Source organism: Ziziphus jujuba, chromosome 1 (assembly GCF_031755915.1).
Source record: "Ziziphus jujuba cultivar Dongzao chromosome 1, ASM3175591v1".
Taxonomy (NCBI): Eukaryota; Viridiplantae; Streptophyta; class Magnoliopsida; order Rosales; family Rhamnaceae; genus Ziziphus; species Ziziphus jujuba.
The window spans coordinates 2,496,753-2,515,957 of NC_083379.1; the positions used below are offsets into that span (position 1 = coordinate 2,496,753).

The 19,205-nt window shown below is 39.4% G+C and overlaps 1 protein-coding gene and 1 pseudogene across 1 annotated transcript; both read right to left on the reverse strand.

Moving 5' to 3' along the window:
• Positions 1 to 4,675: 4,675 nt before the first annotated feature.
• LOC107426079 (sodium transporter HKT1-like) lies at positions 4,676 to 8,046 on the reverse strand (annotated as a pseudogene).
• Positions 8,047 to 15,154: 7,108 nt separating this feature from the next.
• Positions 15,155 to 16,416, reverse strand: LOC132799493 (uncharacterized mitochondrial protein AtMg00860-like). The gene is made up of 2 exons (XM_060811495.1): positions 16,243 to 16,416; positions 15,155 to 15,496 (listed from the first exon to the last, which is right to left on the reverse strand). Exons 1-2 carry the CDS (start codon positions 16,414 to 16,416, stop codon positions 15,155 to 15,157), a joined length of 516 nt encoding a protein of 171 aa, XP_060667478.1.
• Positions 16,417 to 19,205: the final 2,789 nt, after the last annotated feature.

The window sequence follows — 19,205 nt, forward strand, 5'->3', positions numbered from 1 at the left end:
AAGGTGTGTGAGGTGATTATAGACAACGGGAGCAGTGAGAATATTGTGTTCAAGTCCTTGGTTAAAGCCTTGAAACTTCCAACTATGAGCCACCCAAATCCCTACAAGATGGGTTGGATTAAAAAGGGGATTGAAACTAAGGTCACTGAATTATGCAAGGTTCATTTCAGCATAGGGAAACATTATGCTGATGAGGTTATTTGAGATGTTGTGGATATGGATGCATGCCACATCCTGCTAGGCTGACCTTGGCAGTTCGATAACTCGGTAATGTATGATGGTCAGCAAAACACTAATTCGTTTCAATGGAATGGGAAGAAAATTGTCTTACTTCTGTCTAAACCCTAACATGACCCTACTTTCCTACCTACACATGGGGTACCACCAAAACCAGCTTCGGAGAGAGATCCTATCCTTTTAGCAATCTTGGGAAAACACTTTGAACTTCAGGCAAAACATTCACAGTGCTGTTTCGGTATTATCGCTTCGGTTCACACCACTGCAGATCTTCAACTTCCACAACCAATTCAGCAACTCCTTGAAGAATTTTCCGACATCTGTCCAAGTGAACTCCTGGATTCTCTACCTCCCATGAAAGACATTCAACATGCCATTGATCCGCTACCTGGGGCTAAACTTCCCAATCTTCCTCACTACCAAACGCCACCAAAGGAAGCCCAAATACTAGAGCAAATGATTGAGGACCTGCTGAAGAAGAATCTTATTCGAGAAAGCCTAAGCCTTTGTGCCGTACCAACTCTTATAGTCCCAAAAAAGAATGGTGAATGGAGGATGTGCATTGATAGCTGTGCTATCAACAAAATAACTACAAAGTATCGGTTCCCCATTCCCAGATTGGAAGATATGCTAGATAAATTAAGTGGGGCTCAAGTGTTCTCTAAGTTGGATCTTTGCAGTGGCTACCATCAAATCCGCACACGGCCTGAAGATGAATGGAAGACAACATTCAAGACTCCCTCGGGTCTTTATGAGTGGCGGGTCATGCCCTTCGGGTTATGTAATGCACTGAGTATTTTCATGCGTTTGATGAATCAGATTCTACAGCCTTTTATTGGAATCTGTGTGGTGGTCTACTACAACGATATACTCGTTTACAGCCACTCAACTAAAGCCCACATTCAGCATGTACAGCAGGTTTTCGAGATATTCAAGGCCAACAATCTATTTCTAAACCTCAAGAAATGTTCTTTCATGAGTTCAGAACTTCTTTTCCTCAGATTTATTATGGGCGAGCATGGACTCAAGGCCAATCCATCCAAGGTTGCAGCAATCAGCGATTTGAGGACACCCTCCTCAGTCACCAAAGTTTGTAGTTTCCATGGCCTTGCAACTTTCTATAGACATTTTGATCGAAACTTCAGTTATATCACAGGACCACTAACAGACTGCCTCAAGAAAGGAAATTTTCAATGGGGACCTGTGCAGCAGCAAAGTTTTGAAACTCTGAAGCAATGCCTTACCGAAGCTGCCGTGTTGGCACTACCCGACTTCGACAAGGTTTTCGAAGTAGAAACGGATGCATCTTCCACAGGCATTGGGGCTATCCTTATGCAAAAGCAACATGCTATTGAATTTTTCGGTGAGAAATTGTGCCCAGCACGACAAATGTGGTCTGCCTATGAGCAAGAATTATACGCCATTGTGAGAGCCTTAAAGCATTAGGAGCATTATTTAGTTCAACGGGAATTTGTCCTGCATTGTGACCACCAAGCTTTGCAACATTTCAACTCACAAAAGCCTATCAACAAGATGCACATCCGCTGGTCCCAATTTCTTCAGAAGTTTCCTTATACATTCCACCATAAAGAGGGAAAACACAACCGAGTAGCAGATGTTCTCAACCGTAAGATGAACTTACTTAATAAATTACAATTAGAGGTTGTGGGATTCTTTGCTCTACAAGACCAGTACCCCGATGATCCTGACTTTGGGACCATTTGGCGTAAGTGTCGTTTGTACGAGGCAGCCGGAAACTTTCATATTCATGACGGTCACCTCTTTAAAAGGCTGCAGCTATGTATTTCTCGAACTTCTCTTCGCTTTCAGCTAATTAAAGACCTTCATGGAGGTGGTTTAGCTGCTCACACAGGCCGAGATAAAACTATTTCTTTACTTGGGGAAAGGTATTTTTGGCCTCATCTCAAACAGGATGTCTCTAAATTTGTCAAGCATTATGCAACCTACCAAACTGCCAAAGGCCAACAGCAAAATACTAGACTTTATACTCCCCTACCTATCCCCAACAATATTTAGGAGGATATTTCACTTGATTTTGTCCTCAGACTCCCTCTTTCACAGCGCAAAGTTGATTCCATTTTGTTTGTAGTTGATCAGTTCTCCAAGATGGCTCATTTTCTCCCTTGCAAGAAAGCTGTTGATGCTTCCTATGTGGCCATCCTATTCTTTCGTGAAATTGTGAGACTTCATGGTATTCCAAAATCGATTACCTCTGATAGGGATGTTAAGTTCCTTAATCATTTTTGGAAAACCTTATGGCGCAAGTTCAATATCGTGCTTCAGTTTAGTAGTGCTTATCACCCTCAAACAGACGGTCAAACGGAGGTTGTGAATCGTACCCTAGCCTGCATGCTACATAGCCTTGCCGGTGACTCTCCAACATAGTGGGACTCATACTTAGCCCAAGCTGAATTCACCTATAATAGCATGTTAATCGTTCAATGGGATTCAGTCCATTTGCTATCATCTATACCAAACCATCAAATCACATTGTCAACCTTGCTTCCACTCCCTTTCCTCCTCACAAAGCTGCTAAAACTTTAGCAAACAGACTTTAGGAAGTTCATGCTCGAGTCACACGGAATTTGAACACCAGCAATGCTCGCTACAAGGCTGTAGTTGATCTTCATCGCCGCCACAAAACTTTTGAAGTTCTTGATCTTGTTATGGTCCACTTTCAAAAAGAACGATTCCCTGCTGGCACCTACAACAAGCTTCAAACTAAAAGGATTGGTCCCTGTCGAATTCTGAAGCAATGTGGACCTAACGCGTATCAAATTAAGCTCCCTTCACATCTAAAGATTTAATGTTCCAGACCTCTTTGACTATCATCCACCAAATGCTGCTGCTTATTCTTTTCCTTCTTCGCTCGTGGTCGAGCTTTCTCATAGTGGGAGCGAACATGATGCAGCTGCAACAATACATAAATAGTTGAAAACGATGAGTTTTAGGCTCTTTTGCTTTATTTGTTTTACTCCCTGCTTATGTGGCTATCTTTTGTTGTTTCTTTGCTGATGTGGCTTTCTTTTTAGGTTACACCCTACATGGTGAAGAAAATTAACAAAAAAGCTGATAAAAACAGCTTCTTTCCCTGTAAGAAAAGGCAAAGACCTTTATTTTGCAAATTAGAAAATATGAGTTTTCTTTCTTCTGTTTTTGTTAGAAAGAATTTGGAATTGGACTAGAGCTAATTTCTAGACAGGTTGAAGACCTGAGAATTGCTCGTTGGTGATCCCACTTGTGACTCCCTACGTCATGTTTGCTTTCAAAAGCCCATTTCAAAGAGGTGGTTTTTTGGTCTGTCTTGAAAGTGAGAGGTTAAGGAGAATTAATATTGTATAATTTCGGATTTGCTTAAGATATGTTAATAGATTGTTGAGTGTTGATATAAATTATATGTGTGCAATATAAATTGATTTAGTAGACAAGTGGGACTGTGTTCTTCTATGTGCTTTTTAGAGGAAATTTGATATGCATTTATGTACTTGTTTCTCATATCATGTTTGATTTCTGTACAAAGAGTCTAGTTGGATTTGTTGCAACTCTGTGGATGATTCTTTTTAGTATGTTTCCTTATCCTTCTATTTACTACTATTTGTTTGGTTAATTATGTAACTTTGAGGATCTATTTGTTTGAGTTTGAGGTCTTGACATGGAGGCTGCATTACAGTTTTTTCTCTTAAACTTATTTGTTATTTGCTGTACAGTGAGGGGTTTATTTTCTATCTTAATTTCAAATGGAAAATTAAAAAAGCTCGTTGTACTTAAATAGAGGATTCTTGAATCCCACTGAAATTGTTTTCTAAGTGAACTAGAAAATGTAGTTAATTTTTAATTTAGTCTAAGAATACTACACTTAATTACGTAATTCTCTCATGTCTTTCAAATACTTCTTCCTTTTTCCACTGTTGCTTACTTTTCTCACCTTTTCTCTTGGTAACAATTCTCACACTCTCTCAAAGAAAAAACTTATTCTTCCCTTGTTTGATCCCACATGTTCTCATCAGTTTTATTTTTTTTTTTTTATACTTTCAAACTCAACCTTAATTACACCTCTACTCTTATTTGTGTTTCATTATCATACTTAAGGGTTGGAAACCTATTGTACCAGCATTGAGTAATCCACATTCTTCTACGTTTTACCAACTATTGTAGACTAGTCATTCTTTTTTTGAAATTCCCTCTAAGGTTTACATTTCTTACTTCATTAGTGTCTTTTCAAAGGCTTCATAGGTTCACTTTACAAATATCTTATAGAACTTGCTTGAGGTCAACAAACATTATTGCATTCCATCTCAATGATATCACAGCTTAAAATTAAACTTATATTGGCATACATATATTACAGACATACTCTCATACGTCCTATGTATCAATTTCACAAGACTTTTCTCCTATGAACAAGATTAAGATAGACTACATTCGCCGAAAACCAAAAGAAGATTAAGACATATTTCTTTTTATATGAACAAGACAATTAAAGATCTTTCATGATAGTACCCAAGCTTTACCCCCTTGTAAGGTGAACTTCTTTAGCCTCCTAAAAAACATCACAAGAATGAGAATAGACTTTCCCTTTGCATTCCACCTACCAACAAAGCCATACCATTTGTCTATGCAAACACACTCAGGTTCCAATTGTCGTTCACAGCTGTAACTGGTTGAAAACCCAACATTTCCATATGCACTGCAACATTAAGATACAATTCTTACATGTACTATAATCAAATTAAACTAATAATAATAACAATAAGAAGGAACATAACAAGGTTATCTCAATATTGGGAAATTTTGATTTATGAAAATCATCGAATTCTTGTACTTGGTATAATATTGTAATAAGATGTAATAAATTGACTACCATATTACCAATTGTTTGCTTTACTGTCGGATCTCTACTCTGTTTGCTTGAATTATGAAGTAGGAAAGTTGAAGTCTGCAATAATATTGATATTTATATCTTCAATTTTCTTAGTGTATTTATTTGTACCATTTTTTTTTCCCCAATAGAGAAAATAACTTTTCCAGATTTGCATTAAGAATGTTATGTTTAGGTGAGTTAAGGAGCATTTTAACAAGACCTTTTGATATTGTTAAGTAGTATTTTTGGTGCAATCTTTTATTCTTCAAACTATGACATATGTTTCCTTTTGTGGTATGCAATCAAATGCATATGACTGTATTAGAGCAGGAATACTAGTCGAAGTGAAAGTTTAAGAGAAACATACCTTACTATCTCAATGATGACGTTCAATACGTTGAAATTGAGTGGATCTTTCTTCATCTTTGCTCTCTATGTGATACAGATAAGAATTACAAATATGGCCACATAAAAGAGTGGTGGATAAGAATTACAAATATGGCTACATAAGAGAGTGGTGGGAATACCATACACTCAATGAAAGTTTTCCATCCTGAGGCAAAGTCGTTTTGTCTTCTGCTTTTTGATAACTTATTTTGATCGTTTGTGCTAAAAAAATGATATATATGGTGGGAGGTACTAGAAAAGATAAAGCACGCATTGATCAAATAGTTATACTGAACTATTATGATATTTTTCTTTTTTTGGGTAAATATTTTGTTATGACTCATTGACTCTCGCTAACTCGTTATGAAATAATATTATAGCTATCTATATATATATATATATATATTTTATAAAAGGTTTGGCAAAACTAATGCAATGTCATTGTGATGATTCAACTCAATCAAAGAATTATCCAAAATATTAATAGCACATGTATATATAATATAACGATGATAGAGAAAGTCCACTTGCCTCTTTCTCTCTCAAAGACCAATTAAATCAAAATATGCACAACTTTATCATTTGTATATACGATATGAAATTGTGGCTATGACTATTCATAATTTCATATTTTCTTTTTAACTTATATATGTATGCACACACATAAGGGAGGACAGAACCTGATTCTAGCATATAATTAGGCACTTCATTCAAAAGAAAATCTTGTAATTTGATCACTCTTTTGAAGATTAAGACTTTTCAAAAATCTTATCAAGCATATTCTAACCATCCAAAGATACCAAAGGTGAGAATCACCAAGCAGAGAAAAAAGCTTTCTATTTTTCTTTCTTATCGATCAATTAGTTTCTGCCTTTCAAACTTTCAATTCAAAGATAAATAAGAGAGAAACTGGATGGCAAAAAAAGAGTGAAATTTATTTCATAGAAGTAAAATATATGTAGTGCACCAAATTGTACTCCAGAATATCAAGCAACAAGCAACAATAATAGCTTTTTGAATAGGAGAGTCAATAGCAATCAGTGGAATGCGGACTGGACAAGCAACTGGACACCACATGTGAAGATTATTCTCTAGGACCGCACCTTTTCAAATTTCGCTAGTGGCACATATAATTTTTGTAACACTTTGGTATCTTTACCTACATTAGTTGCGTTTTATATGTAGAATATTATTATCCATCTCAAACTGTGAAAATTCACAAGAGGCAATATCTATCATATTATATTCTGATGCATGAAAAATTAAGAACCACCTTAGGTTAATTGTGAATTTCATTGTTCAAAATAGATAACAATGCTAAATTTTGTTATTATTATATGCAAAATCATTTATACGTGTAGCACTATATGGACTAGATATTTATACATGTATGAACAATGCATATAGGTAACTTATAAGGAACTTACATCATTAGGACAACAAGCACCAAAATAGGTGGAGTAATAGTGGAGAGACCGAAGACCGATTCGCCTGTACGTCTCGAATTCATTATCTCAAAACAAGGAAGCCATTAATTTCTGGTAAGGATTCAGACCATCCATGATTTCCAAGTTCCATTCTAGAGTACAGAACAGTACGAACTGCACTAACATGAAACCGAACATGGTCACTGCAAGAAGAGAAGAATGAACAGCAGATAACAAAGAACTATATCCCATCTCTTTGTAGTTTCTTAACATGTAATTGAACTTCGTTCTCTTTGTTGTTTTCCACAAAACCCATATTGAAAACCGAAGGCAACTTGGATACAAAGTGTTACCAAGGAGGATTTGAAGAATTAGGATAAGCAAAAGCCCAGAATTCTTCTTGAAAACGATCATCTTTTTGTTGGTGGGGATGAAACCGCAGTTTGCGAAGGTAGATACTATTGTAAAGGCTGCAAACGTTGGTATTTCGATGGCTTTGTTTTTGAGAACTCGATTAGCCGATGGAACCCAGGTTGTATACTTGGTAACCAAAATGTAACCCAATGTATGGACCACCAGAAGATAACCCAAAACCACAAAGCCTAAACATTCGATAGAATTGTACGTGGTAAAACTCTTATAATCAATAGAACTAGTACTACTAGGATCAGTGGCTTCAACTCTGTCACCATTACTTATGTGAAGCTTGAATCTTGAGAGTTGAAGTTCGAGCATGGAAACGAAGACCTCACCACCTGTTAACATCAAAATGGTCATGATAACAAGCTGAATGTTGGAGAAGACCTCCATTTCCACCGTTCCCATGCTCAAAACCATGGTGGAAGACACGGGTGTGAAGAAAAGATCAAGGTCTTTGGGTTTCAAAGAAGTTCTTGGTTTGGTGATTTTGAGAGCCACATAACCAAAGAAAGATAAGATTACAAAATAGGCAAGTTGGATCCAAAAAGGGTTTAGATCAAAGACTAAGAAGCGAAAGAACAACCTAATTAGATCCTTTATGGACTGGCGATTACGTGCTATTCTGTTGCATGAAGGAGAACTCTCAAGGTTATTGCGACAAATTAAACTAGTATCAAGGTTGTTGTTGTTCATCTTTATTTCTCTCTTTCTCACAAATGAGAAAACAAAAATGGAAAGACAACGTTCGTGTGTTGTTAAACTAGTATCAACATTGTTGATGCCTCCTTTTTTGTTATGGAGCTCCCCCACTATCGTGGAGTTTCCCTATTGATGGCGTGCTAGATGCTTCGACTTGGAAAGTGAATGGTGTATTATTTAAAACAACAACAAAAATTGTGCCGTTCAAGCACAGTTTTGTGATGTTAGATTTTGACTTTTATATATTTCAGTTATAGTATACCTTTCCTATACTATACCTTTCCTATACTATACCTTTCGGTGTGATTTGAGATTTTGACTTTTATATATTCTGGTCCTCATTAGGCTACATATCCCATTAGGGTGTGTTTTTTACACCGACTAGCCAGGTCAGGACAGCCCACAGTCTCAGTCAGGTGTTTGGTTGCTCAGTCTATCCCACTCGAAGGGGACTGGATCGAGCTGACCCACTGAGATATTTGGGTATCTTTTGTCCGACCTCTCTTCGAAGCATCTCTAGCCGACTGTTCACCATTTCTCCTCTGATTTCTCGTCAAACCGATCCATGGGTCTCTTCGATTTGAAAACCCCGGTGAGTACTACTCGTCTTCTTTGATCTTCCTTCTTCTTCTTCTTCTTCTGTGTTTATTTTCTTCGATATTCTTCTTCTTCTTCTTCTTCTTCTTCTTCCTCCTCTTCTTCTTCTTCTTCATTTTTCTAGTGATTTATTTACCTGAAAAAATTAGGGATTTTATTTGTTTTCATGTGATTTGTTGATCTGCGTATTAAGGCCTCCATCTATAAATTAGGGCTTGATATTCATGAGGAAGAAGGCTTAATTTCAGAGATGTAACTAGAGCTACAACATCTAGTTTGGAAGATAAGTTTTCTATTTTTTCCTATTGTTGATGTGTTGCTTATGATGTGTTGATTATGTGTTTGACGAAATACTCTGTGTGGGCTAGATTAATATAAACCGTTTTTTAATTGCTTGTGTTTGTTTCATATGTTGATTTGAGAATTCTGCATCTGTTTGTGATGTTGCTTTGAGATGTTGCTTTTCGATGGAAGGCACATTTTGATTTTAGGATTTTTTTTCTTTGTACTCCTATGTAAGATAAATGTATATGGAATGGGATAGATTTGTTAATAAATTATACAAAACTTGTTAATAAATACATAACTTGTTAATAAATTTAATAAAATTAACAATTCATATATTATACAAAACTACCATTGAGATGTTAGAATTTTTTTTTTTTTAAAGTCTAATAAGCATTCTGCAAATTCATTACCATATATGATTGGCATGCATATTGAATACCATTAGAAGACACTTTCGGTAGCTTGTCTGAAAATCGATGGGTGTTAACCATGTTAACGAGGTTTGACCTATGGTCTTAAGGGTAGGTTTGAAGTTGATTTGATGTTTAATGTATGTCAGGACTCGTCCAAAATTTCTCACCGGAACCCTAGACAAGTCCTGATCCCAGGGAAACCCTACCGGACCCTCCAATGGAAAATCCGGCAGAACCTCCCCTAAAGGTTGGACTTACCACAACTTTCCTGCACTGAAAACACACTTCTAAATTCATCCCCTTATTCCTCCCACATACTACAAATTGAATTCCACAATTTTACAGCACTTCACATGAATAACAGTAAATCAGTGCATAATTAATAACTAAATGTCCAATACAGTATACAGAGCATTATACAAATAAATATGAAATTAATACGATGACAGATAAAGAACTAATACAAGATGGAGAGGAAAAAGGGAAGAAATACTTCTTGGACTTTCGGCAATGAACTGAGACGTCGGGCTCGCCCCGGACAATCAACGTCTCCCAACCTGGACCTAGGGGAGGGGAATTGAAAAACATAAGATGCTAATCATCTCAGTGAGTGACCCTATCTACTGAACACTTTTAATATTAATAATATAACAAATGAAGGAAATTAATTAATACCAACAATTAGATAAATAATAAATAATAAACAATTGAAAGTAATAATTTCTCTCAAAACCCTCACTATTCACTCCGTTGGAAATGTTTCCTTTTTAAAACATTTTCACAAAACCCGATATTCGTGTTTTCCGAAAACTAAGGGATCAATTAATTTAATAAACAATAGATAAATACCCTAAATATAAATAAAATGTAATAAAATATAATAAATAATTTTTGAACACTTTGGGGTTTGAAATTTCCATCTGAAAATTTATACTTGACGCACCACACCATATACCAGTGATGCCCTCCGATACCCAGTGTCCCAAGCACCGACTGGCAGGAGATTAAAGAGAGAAACTTGCATACGGCACTTCGGCGTCCCGACAGTACCGCTGCTGAAACCGTCATCCCGGCCAAGGAGGGGGGCCGCTGATGCGCAATATATAAGACTTGCCTGCCCTCGGTCCAATGGCAACTCACGGGAGACATAATACTTGCGCACTAACCACATATACACCAGAACACCAATACTGTATAAGTGCGTCTAAAATAATTATTAAATTAATTATTACCGTACCGATTTTCCAAAATCACCGTGGAAAATATACCAGTTTTCAAATTCACCATCCCACATTTTCCTTTAACATTTCCGGTACGAAAACATCGATAATAATATAAAAATAATTTTTCTCGTAACACGAGATCCAACAAATAATATTCCATGGGCATAATTATAAAATTTAAACCACCAATTTAAACAAATAATTTCCTTAAAATATTTAAACCAATTATGCCCACAAAATAATATAAAAATCCAGACACAAATTAATTTATGAAAATACTTTGCTCATGTGTAATAAATACAATTAAATCACAATAATAATAATAGTCGAGAATTTCTTAATAACCCAAAATTCTGTTTAGCACCAACAACATATACGTACTTATAAAATAATAATTTTTCACAATTATAATTAAATTGCACCACATAAGCATAATTCTAAATATCAATTAAACACCAATTAAATATAATTAATTACCCAAAATATTTTTTTAAAGGTGGGTCACTCACCTGGAGCACGCAATTAATCCAAGATCCTCCATGGGATCAATTCCACGACTCACCCGTGCTCCTAGAACAACAACATTACACATCTCAAATAAATTAATATTTTATTCAGGTAAATAATACCCGGTACCTAGGGGGTCTAACACAAACGTTAACCAAAATTGACAAATTATATACCGAATCGAAGCTTGAGTGACGAGGATTATGAATCCGGTCTTACTTCCCGGAGATTGGACCCGAAGTGGCCGGAATCTCGTCGGAAAGCTTTTGGCCTTTAGAGACTCAATTCTCCAAAACCGTCGTGAATTGGAGGAAAAGGACACTGGATTTGGACTCAGGGGGTCAGAATTAGTGGAAAGGGACCGGCGATGCAACTGGGTACTCACCGGAACAGTGATTTCCGGTGAGCCGCCGCGGTCACAGGCAACCGTCACCGGCGGAGGCGCGTCCGGTGGCCGATGGCTGAGATTTTTGGGAGTTTTGTAGATCGAGGGGAGAGGGTTCCAATGGGACAGGCGGTGAGGCAAACGGAGGTCGGACGGCGAAGAGATCTAGGTTTGAAGATTTTCGGCCCCTCGCTAGAAAATACTCCGATCCCTGCTCGTCGGAGGTCCCGTGGCCGTGAAATTTGGTGGGTAGGCCGGAATTCCCATGGGTGAGAGACGGTCAAGCGCGTGTGGCTTGGGGTGGCCAGAAATTGGCCAAATCGGCGGTGGCCGGTGGTGGAGGAGAAAAATCACCGTCACCGGAAAACGCTCCGATCCGAGCCCGTCGCCGGTCGGTTGGCCGTGAGATTTGGGTGGTCGGTCGGAAATGGAGAGGCGCTCCTGCCTGAACGACACGTGTGGCCCTCGAGTGGCCGGACGGTGGCCAATCGATGGTGGCCGATCGTTTCTCTCTCTAGCTCTCTCTCTCCTCTCTCTCCTTCTTTCTCTTTCCCCCCATTTTGCCAAAATAAAAACCATCGTGGGTGACACTGTTCACCCACGTGGACCTCTCAGATGTCGACACTCGGCATTTCACTATTCATCGATTCAAAAACATTAAAATATTATGGTAGTCGGAAAACTTCGCACGTCCATAACTTTTTAACCAGACGTCCAATTTAAGCGTGCCGCTAGTCTATGAACTAGTATCGACGAGCACTTTACAACCATGTATGATTTAAAGCTCATTTCCCCATAAATAAAAAGTCAACTCCGGCACCCTTGGACAGTTTGGACCCCAATCTTGTTTTGCTCATATCTTTCAAACCATAGCTCCGTTTTCAACGTGCTACTAGTCTACAAACTCGTGCCAACGCGTACTTTGTAACGGTACCTCATTCAACCTAGAATTCCATCCAAGTCAAAAAGTCAACGGTCAACGGTCACCCTTGGTCAAATTTGAGAAAATTCTGGTGTACTTTGGGACGGGGTGTTACAATGTAGGTGAGGACAACAGATACCAATGAGACTGAAATTCCATGAGGAAAACGTAGGCAAAAGCGGATGAAGTATTTCAAGTAACTCGCTGCATCTTAGCTTTATACAAGTCCCTGATTCTAAAGCATGCTCCTACAAGATTCTGTTTTGGCTTTGTGTTTGTCTTCTAGTGGAGTATTATTAGTACTGTGAAAAAGTGTTTCGGGTTGCTACCAACCTATGATATAACTTAATCCTTGATTATGACGTTTATAGTAATGAAAATATGCTTGGCTCACGATCCCACCATTCTAAGCGTGCAACGGGGCTGTGCGGTGCTTACTCACCCCTCGCGGGTAGTAAGCCAACCGTTAATGTCCCTCATAAGCAAATAACCCACACGATATTAGTATTGTACAAGCACCAAGCAAGCAATAAAATAAAGCATGTAATCACAATCATTAGAAAATGGTCAGTAAACAAGGCAACAACATAATGAAATGGAAATGCGTTCGTTTTATTCGGTCTTGATGGAGAGAACAACAGAGAGGTTTACAAGCATGCTATCAAGAGTTCTCACCTATGCTAGTGGTCTAGTCCAACAATTCGCCGACTAGCCACCCCCCTCTAAAGAGCTTATTGAGCCATTTTCATTTCAACAGGAATATATATCAAAATATGCGAGGAATCATAATGGCACTATTTCGTATAACAAAAGCTAGAAATCCAAGCAAGTGACCATGGACTTGACTAATGACCCTGGAAGAACTTGGGCTAGTATTTACAATCAAAATGCGGAGGTGTGTGTGTCTCTTACATCTTCCCCCACTTATTTTATCGCGCCCTCGACGACTCAGCTGCTTTGAACTCCTCGATTTGCTACTTGTAGGGTGCCAAGTTAACTTCCTTCTCACAGCTGGTTTCTTCTTCTCCTAGCCCCCTCCACTTGATGAGGTACTCTCATACTAGCTGTCGATGCACGTGTCTAGTTCTTTCTGCAAGGATCTCCTCCACTTCCTTAGTTGTCTTCGGCAGCTTAGTTTTGACTTTGGCTCTTACCGAAGTGTTACGCGCTGGGTCCTCCTTGTCGGCGTAGTATGGCTTGAGATTGCTGATATGGAATACTGGGTGCACTCTCATCCATCCTAGGGTAGCCACCTTATATGACGCCCTCCCTACTTTAGCGATAATCGGCATTGGTCCCTCATATTTTCTCATTAACTTGGGGTCTCTATCCCTCAGCCAGCGAAATTGCTCTCGAGTTAGCTTAACCATCACCATATCCCCCACATTGAACTCTAGGGGTCTCCTGTCTTTCTCTGTCCATTTCTTCATCTGATTTGCCGCTTTCTCCAAGTAGGCCCTGGTTATTTCCATGTTGTTCTTCCACTTTTTGGTGAAGTTGAATGCCTTTGGGTTCTTGCCTTAATACTCATCGACTGTGTGTGGAAGTAAGGGCCTCTGGCCATTAACTATTTTGAATGGGCACTTACCTATGGGAGATCCCTTTTATGCGTTGAAGCAGAATTTAGCTACATTAAGGAGTTACGCCCAAATCTTCTGGTTGGCACTAACAAAGTGTCGTAGGTACTCCTCCAACATGCCATTGAATCTTTCCATCTGCCTATCCGTTTGCGGGTGATAACTGGAGGAAATGTTGAGCTGGGACCCAAAAAGCTTAAATAGTTCTATCCAAAAAGATCTTATGAACTTTGCATCTCTATCACTGACAATGTGTCGAAGCACACCCCAATATTTTACCGCAAACTTGAAGAATAAGTGGGCGATTTCCTCGGCCGTACAATACTTTGAGGCAGGGATAAAGGTTGCATATTTTGAGAATCAATCCACAATAACCAAAATACTCGAAAGATCCATGATCTTTGGAAGGTTGGTGATGAAATCGATTGACATGCTCTCCCATAGGCGTGATGGGACGAATAGAGGTTCCAACAACCCTGGTGGTTTCTACCTCTCAACTTTGTCCTGTTGGCACTCAAGACAAGTTCGAATGTAGTCCGTAATATCGTCGCGCATCTGTGGCCAATAATATCCCTGTTTGATTAAGACATACATCCTTTGCCACCCTGGATGTCCAACACACAGAGTGTCATGGTATTCTCGTATTAACATCTTCCTTAGTTCTCTAGCCTTTGGGACAAACAACCTATTTTCTTTTGTCCACAGTAAGCCATCCTCCTCCCAAAATTGATGAGTTTTTCCTTCCTTGCATGGTTTGAGGATATTCTATGCACACTGATCTCCCCTAGATGCTGCTTTATCAGCTCTCGCATTGAAGCCATGTTAGCTAACACCTTTAATGCTGCAAGCTTCGTCTTACGACTTAGGGCATCCGCCATCTAGTTTTTGCTCCTCGCTTTGTGCTCGAAATGAAGGTCAAACTCCCCAATGAATTCCTACCAATGAGCTTTTATTGGGGTTACTTTTGATTGTGTAAGGAAGTAACTGATGGCTAAGTTATCAGTCTTCACTATAAAGTTTGACCTCAATAAGTAGTGCCTCCAGGTTCTTAGACAATGAATTACGACAAGCATCTCCTTTTCTTGAGCCGCATAGTTTTTTTCTGCCGCTAACAACTTCCTGCTTTCGTAGGCGATATGATGACCATCTTGGAGTAGGACTCCACCTAAAGCGAAGTCGGATGCATCAGTTCAGACTTCGAAGGGTCTTGTGATGTCCGGCAGGGCCAACACCGGGTCTTTCATCATAGCTTCCTTTAGATTGTCAAATGCGCCCTCGCATTCCTTGCTCCACTCCCAAAGCACCTCCTTCTTTAGCAATTCCATTAGGGGAGTTGCTTTCTTTAAGTACCCTTTTACGAAACGATGGTCGTAATTTGCCAATCCCATAAATGATCTAAGTTCTTTCACATTGGTGGGAGTTTTCCACTCTTGGATGACTTTTACCTTCTCCATGTCGATACGGATCTTCCCCTCCTCGATGATGTGTCCCAGAAACTTGATTCGTCTCATGCCAAATGCACATTTTTTCTTCTTCACAAATAATTGATTTTCTCAAAATCTTTGGAATACCATTCGAATGTGTTCGGCATGTTCTTCCAAGGTAAGGTTAAAGATTATAATGTCGTCAAGGTACACCATCACAAATTTGTCAAGGAAGTCTCGAAATATCAGGTTCATGAGAGTGCAAAATGTTGTTGGTGCATTCGTCAATCCAAAAGGCATCACTAGGAATTTGAAGGCTTCGTATCATGTAATGCTGGTGGTTTTCTCTTCATCTCCTTCAGCAATTCTCACACGATAGTATCCCGATCTCAGATCCAATTTAGTGAAAAATTTGGCTCCACTTAGCTAGTTGAACAAATCGGCTATTAAAGGGATCGAGTATTTATTTCGTACTGTGACCTTATTCAACACTCGGTAATCTACGCATAGGCATAAACTTCCATCTTTCTTCTTCTGGAATAATACTGGAGCACCATAAGGTGCCTTCGAGGGTCTCAAGAACCCTGCTTCCAAAAGCTCCCTGAGTTGCTTCCGTAGTTCTGCCAGCTCAGGAGGGTCATTCGATAAGGTGCTTTTGCTGGAGGTTTCGCTCCCGATATCAGTTCGATTTTGTGGTCAATATCTCATTGAGGAGGTAGGTTCTTCGGTAAGTTGTCTGGCATCACATCGTTGAAAGATTTCAAGGCATCTAGCACTATAGGAGGGGTAGTTTCATCATCTTCACCCTCCCTTGCTACCACCAGTGCTACGTAAGAGGGTTATTTGCGTCTCACCCCTTTCTTGAATTGGAGAGCCGATAGAAGTTTGGGGTTGTTCAGTTGCTTCCTCTGTACAGGTATTACTCCCATTTGTTCCCCCATCATCAATAGGCTGTTAGCGGTGGGAGTAGGGATAGCCTTCTTCTTCACTAGGAAGTCCATTCCCAAGATGACATCAAAGTCATCCATTGGTACTACAATCAAATCCACCCAGTCCTCCTAAGTTCCCAGCTTGAAAGGCACTTGTTTTGCCAGACCCACCATAGGTAAGGCTTTGGAATTTACTGCTTTCATTTGCCCCACGTCTTTTTGCAAGCGTAGGCCTAACCTTCGAGCTTCAATCTTTGAACAAAAGTTGTGGATGGCATCTGTGTCCACCATCACACTTTTTGCGGCCTTCCTATTTATCGCCGCATCCATGAACATAAGACCTTTCTCATTGGTCTTCTTGGCCTGAACGACCTGTCCATTAAAGGCATTCAAGAATCTCAGCGCTCCCACTTGTGTGCCATCTTCTCCCTCTTCTACTGCCTCCTCTCGCCCTCCCTCATGCTCTTGAGAGCGAATAGATGCTTGTAGAGTACTAAGAGCAGTCCTGTGAGGGCATTCGACCACTCTGTGGGGATCATTACATAGGAAACATGTCATAGGTTGGGGTCTAAATCCGAATACATTGGGGTTCCACGGTGGAGGCTCTCTCATGCTCAAAGGTTTCTTGTTGTCGCCTCCCCCAGGTCTTACCCAAGTCTTATGAGATTGGTAAGCCTGAAGGGTCTACCGCTATTGGCATTCGAAGGAGGCGGTTGGGTCTTCTATTGATAGGACTTTCTGTTGAGTAGTCCATTAGGCGCTCTGCTGCCCCTAGCACTGAGGCTAAATCTTGTACTTTCTGTCGTTGAAGTTCTGTCCTGGCCCAAGGGTGTCAGCCCTTTTAGGAAGTAAAAGAGCTTATCCTTCTCAGACATGTCACGTATATTGAGCATGAGTGCCGAGAACGCTTTCACATAGTCCCTCACATTACCGGTCTGTCTCAACTCTCTCAAATGTCGATGGGCAATGTAGTCCATGTTCTAGGGAAGGAATCGGTTTTTGAGTTCCTTCTGTAGTTGGTCCCATGTGTCAATGAGGCATCTGTTGTTTTTGATATCTTCGTATTTAGATCGCCACCACAGCTTTGCGTCATTGGTTAGGTACATTGTAGCCATGGTCACCTTCGTTTCCTTTAAATCTAGTTTTATCGCTCGAAAATATTGTTCCATGTCAAACAAAAAGTTTTCAAGCTCTTTCGCATCGCGTGCCCCTCCATACGCTTAGGGCTCAAGCACTTTCATTCATCCATAGTCCCTGCCCATTGGGACAGCAGATCGATTTTCTACCGCTCGCATGGTGATGGCAAGCTTGGTATTTATTTGTCCTATTTCCATCTTTAATGCTTCCACGGTAGCTTGAAAGTCCTCCGTCAGTTCGTACACCATAGCCATCAGGCTGTCTATGGCCTCTTCCAATACTCCATCTCGCTCGCCCGCAGTGGAGCTTGAAGGGCCAGTATTCCCCCACAGGGTTTGTTTCCTCTCGAGTGCGCTCACTCAACTAGCTATGTCATTGATTGTCTCCATCTTTTCAAAGACCTCCTGCCAGTTGTGGCCTTTGATATGTGCATCTAGAACTCCAGCAAGCTCCCCGAGCTGCTGGTCGATGGTATCGAACCGCATTTTGTTTGTCAGCTTCGGCATCCTGTACGAGTGACTTCCAACCCTACTCTAATACCAACTGTCACGGTCCCACCGTTCTAAGCGTGCAACGGGGCCGTGCGGTGCTTACTCGCCCCTCGCGGGTAGTAAGCTAACCATTAATGTCTCTCATAAGCAAATAACCCACATGATATTAGTATTGTGCAAGCACCAAGCAAGCAATAAAATAAAGCATGTAATCACAATCGTTAGAAAAGGATCAGTAAACAAGGCAACAACACAATGAAATGGAAATGCGTTCGTTTTATTCGGTCTCGATGGAGAGAATAGCAGAGAGGTTTGCAAGCATGCTATCAAGAGTTCTCACCTATGCCAGTGGTCTAGCCCAACAACTCGCCGACTAGCCACCCCTCTCTAAAGAGCTTATTGAGCCATTTTCATTCCGACAGGAATATATATCAAAATATGTGAGGAATCATAATGACACTATTTCGTATAACAAAAGCTAGAAATCCAAGCAAGTGACCATGGACTTGACTAATGACCCTGGATGAACTTGGCTTGGTATTTACAATCAAAATGCTGAGGTGTATGTGTCTCTTACACTTGGCATACATAACCATCGCACTTTTTCAAAGTCATAGCTTTTGAGTTTGTTAGTTTACATGATATCAGAACTTTGACAGTGAAGTCTTGAGTTGTTTTCTTGTTATGCTTCTCGTATTGGAGTGTCATGGCTTTACCTCTCTTAATTTTCCTGCAGTAGACAGCTTTCCAATGCTTTTCTTGATTATTTCAACACATTCCAAGGTAAAGCGCTATATGGAATTTCAGACAGACATACATATTGAATCCTCAAAAGCCTTCAGTAAACTAAATCTCAGACTTCCTTTTCTTAAAGTTGAACGTAGATGCTGTATATGAGAATCATTAAAACCAACGTGTATTTAATGTATATTTAATATTTAACGTTCTACTATATGGCCTTTTCCTAGAAATATACATATTTCTTGCTGTAAGAAATATACCTATGTTGGATTCAAGGTAGCCATTTATTTTTTAGAAGAATGAGATCCAGGTCTAAGTATTAATTTCACTTTTCTGTTTTAATTATTTTATCAAGAATTTAGTGAAGAAACATGCTAAATGATGAACCTCCATTTGCTAACAAAGTATAATAAATTATCTTAAAAAAACATTTAAAAAAAAAGTATAAATCCAAATTCATCAATCTAAGAACTTGACCACTAAGATTTAAAACTAAATCTTATAATAAATTATCTGTAA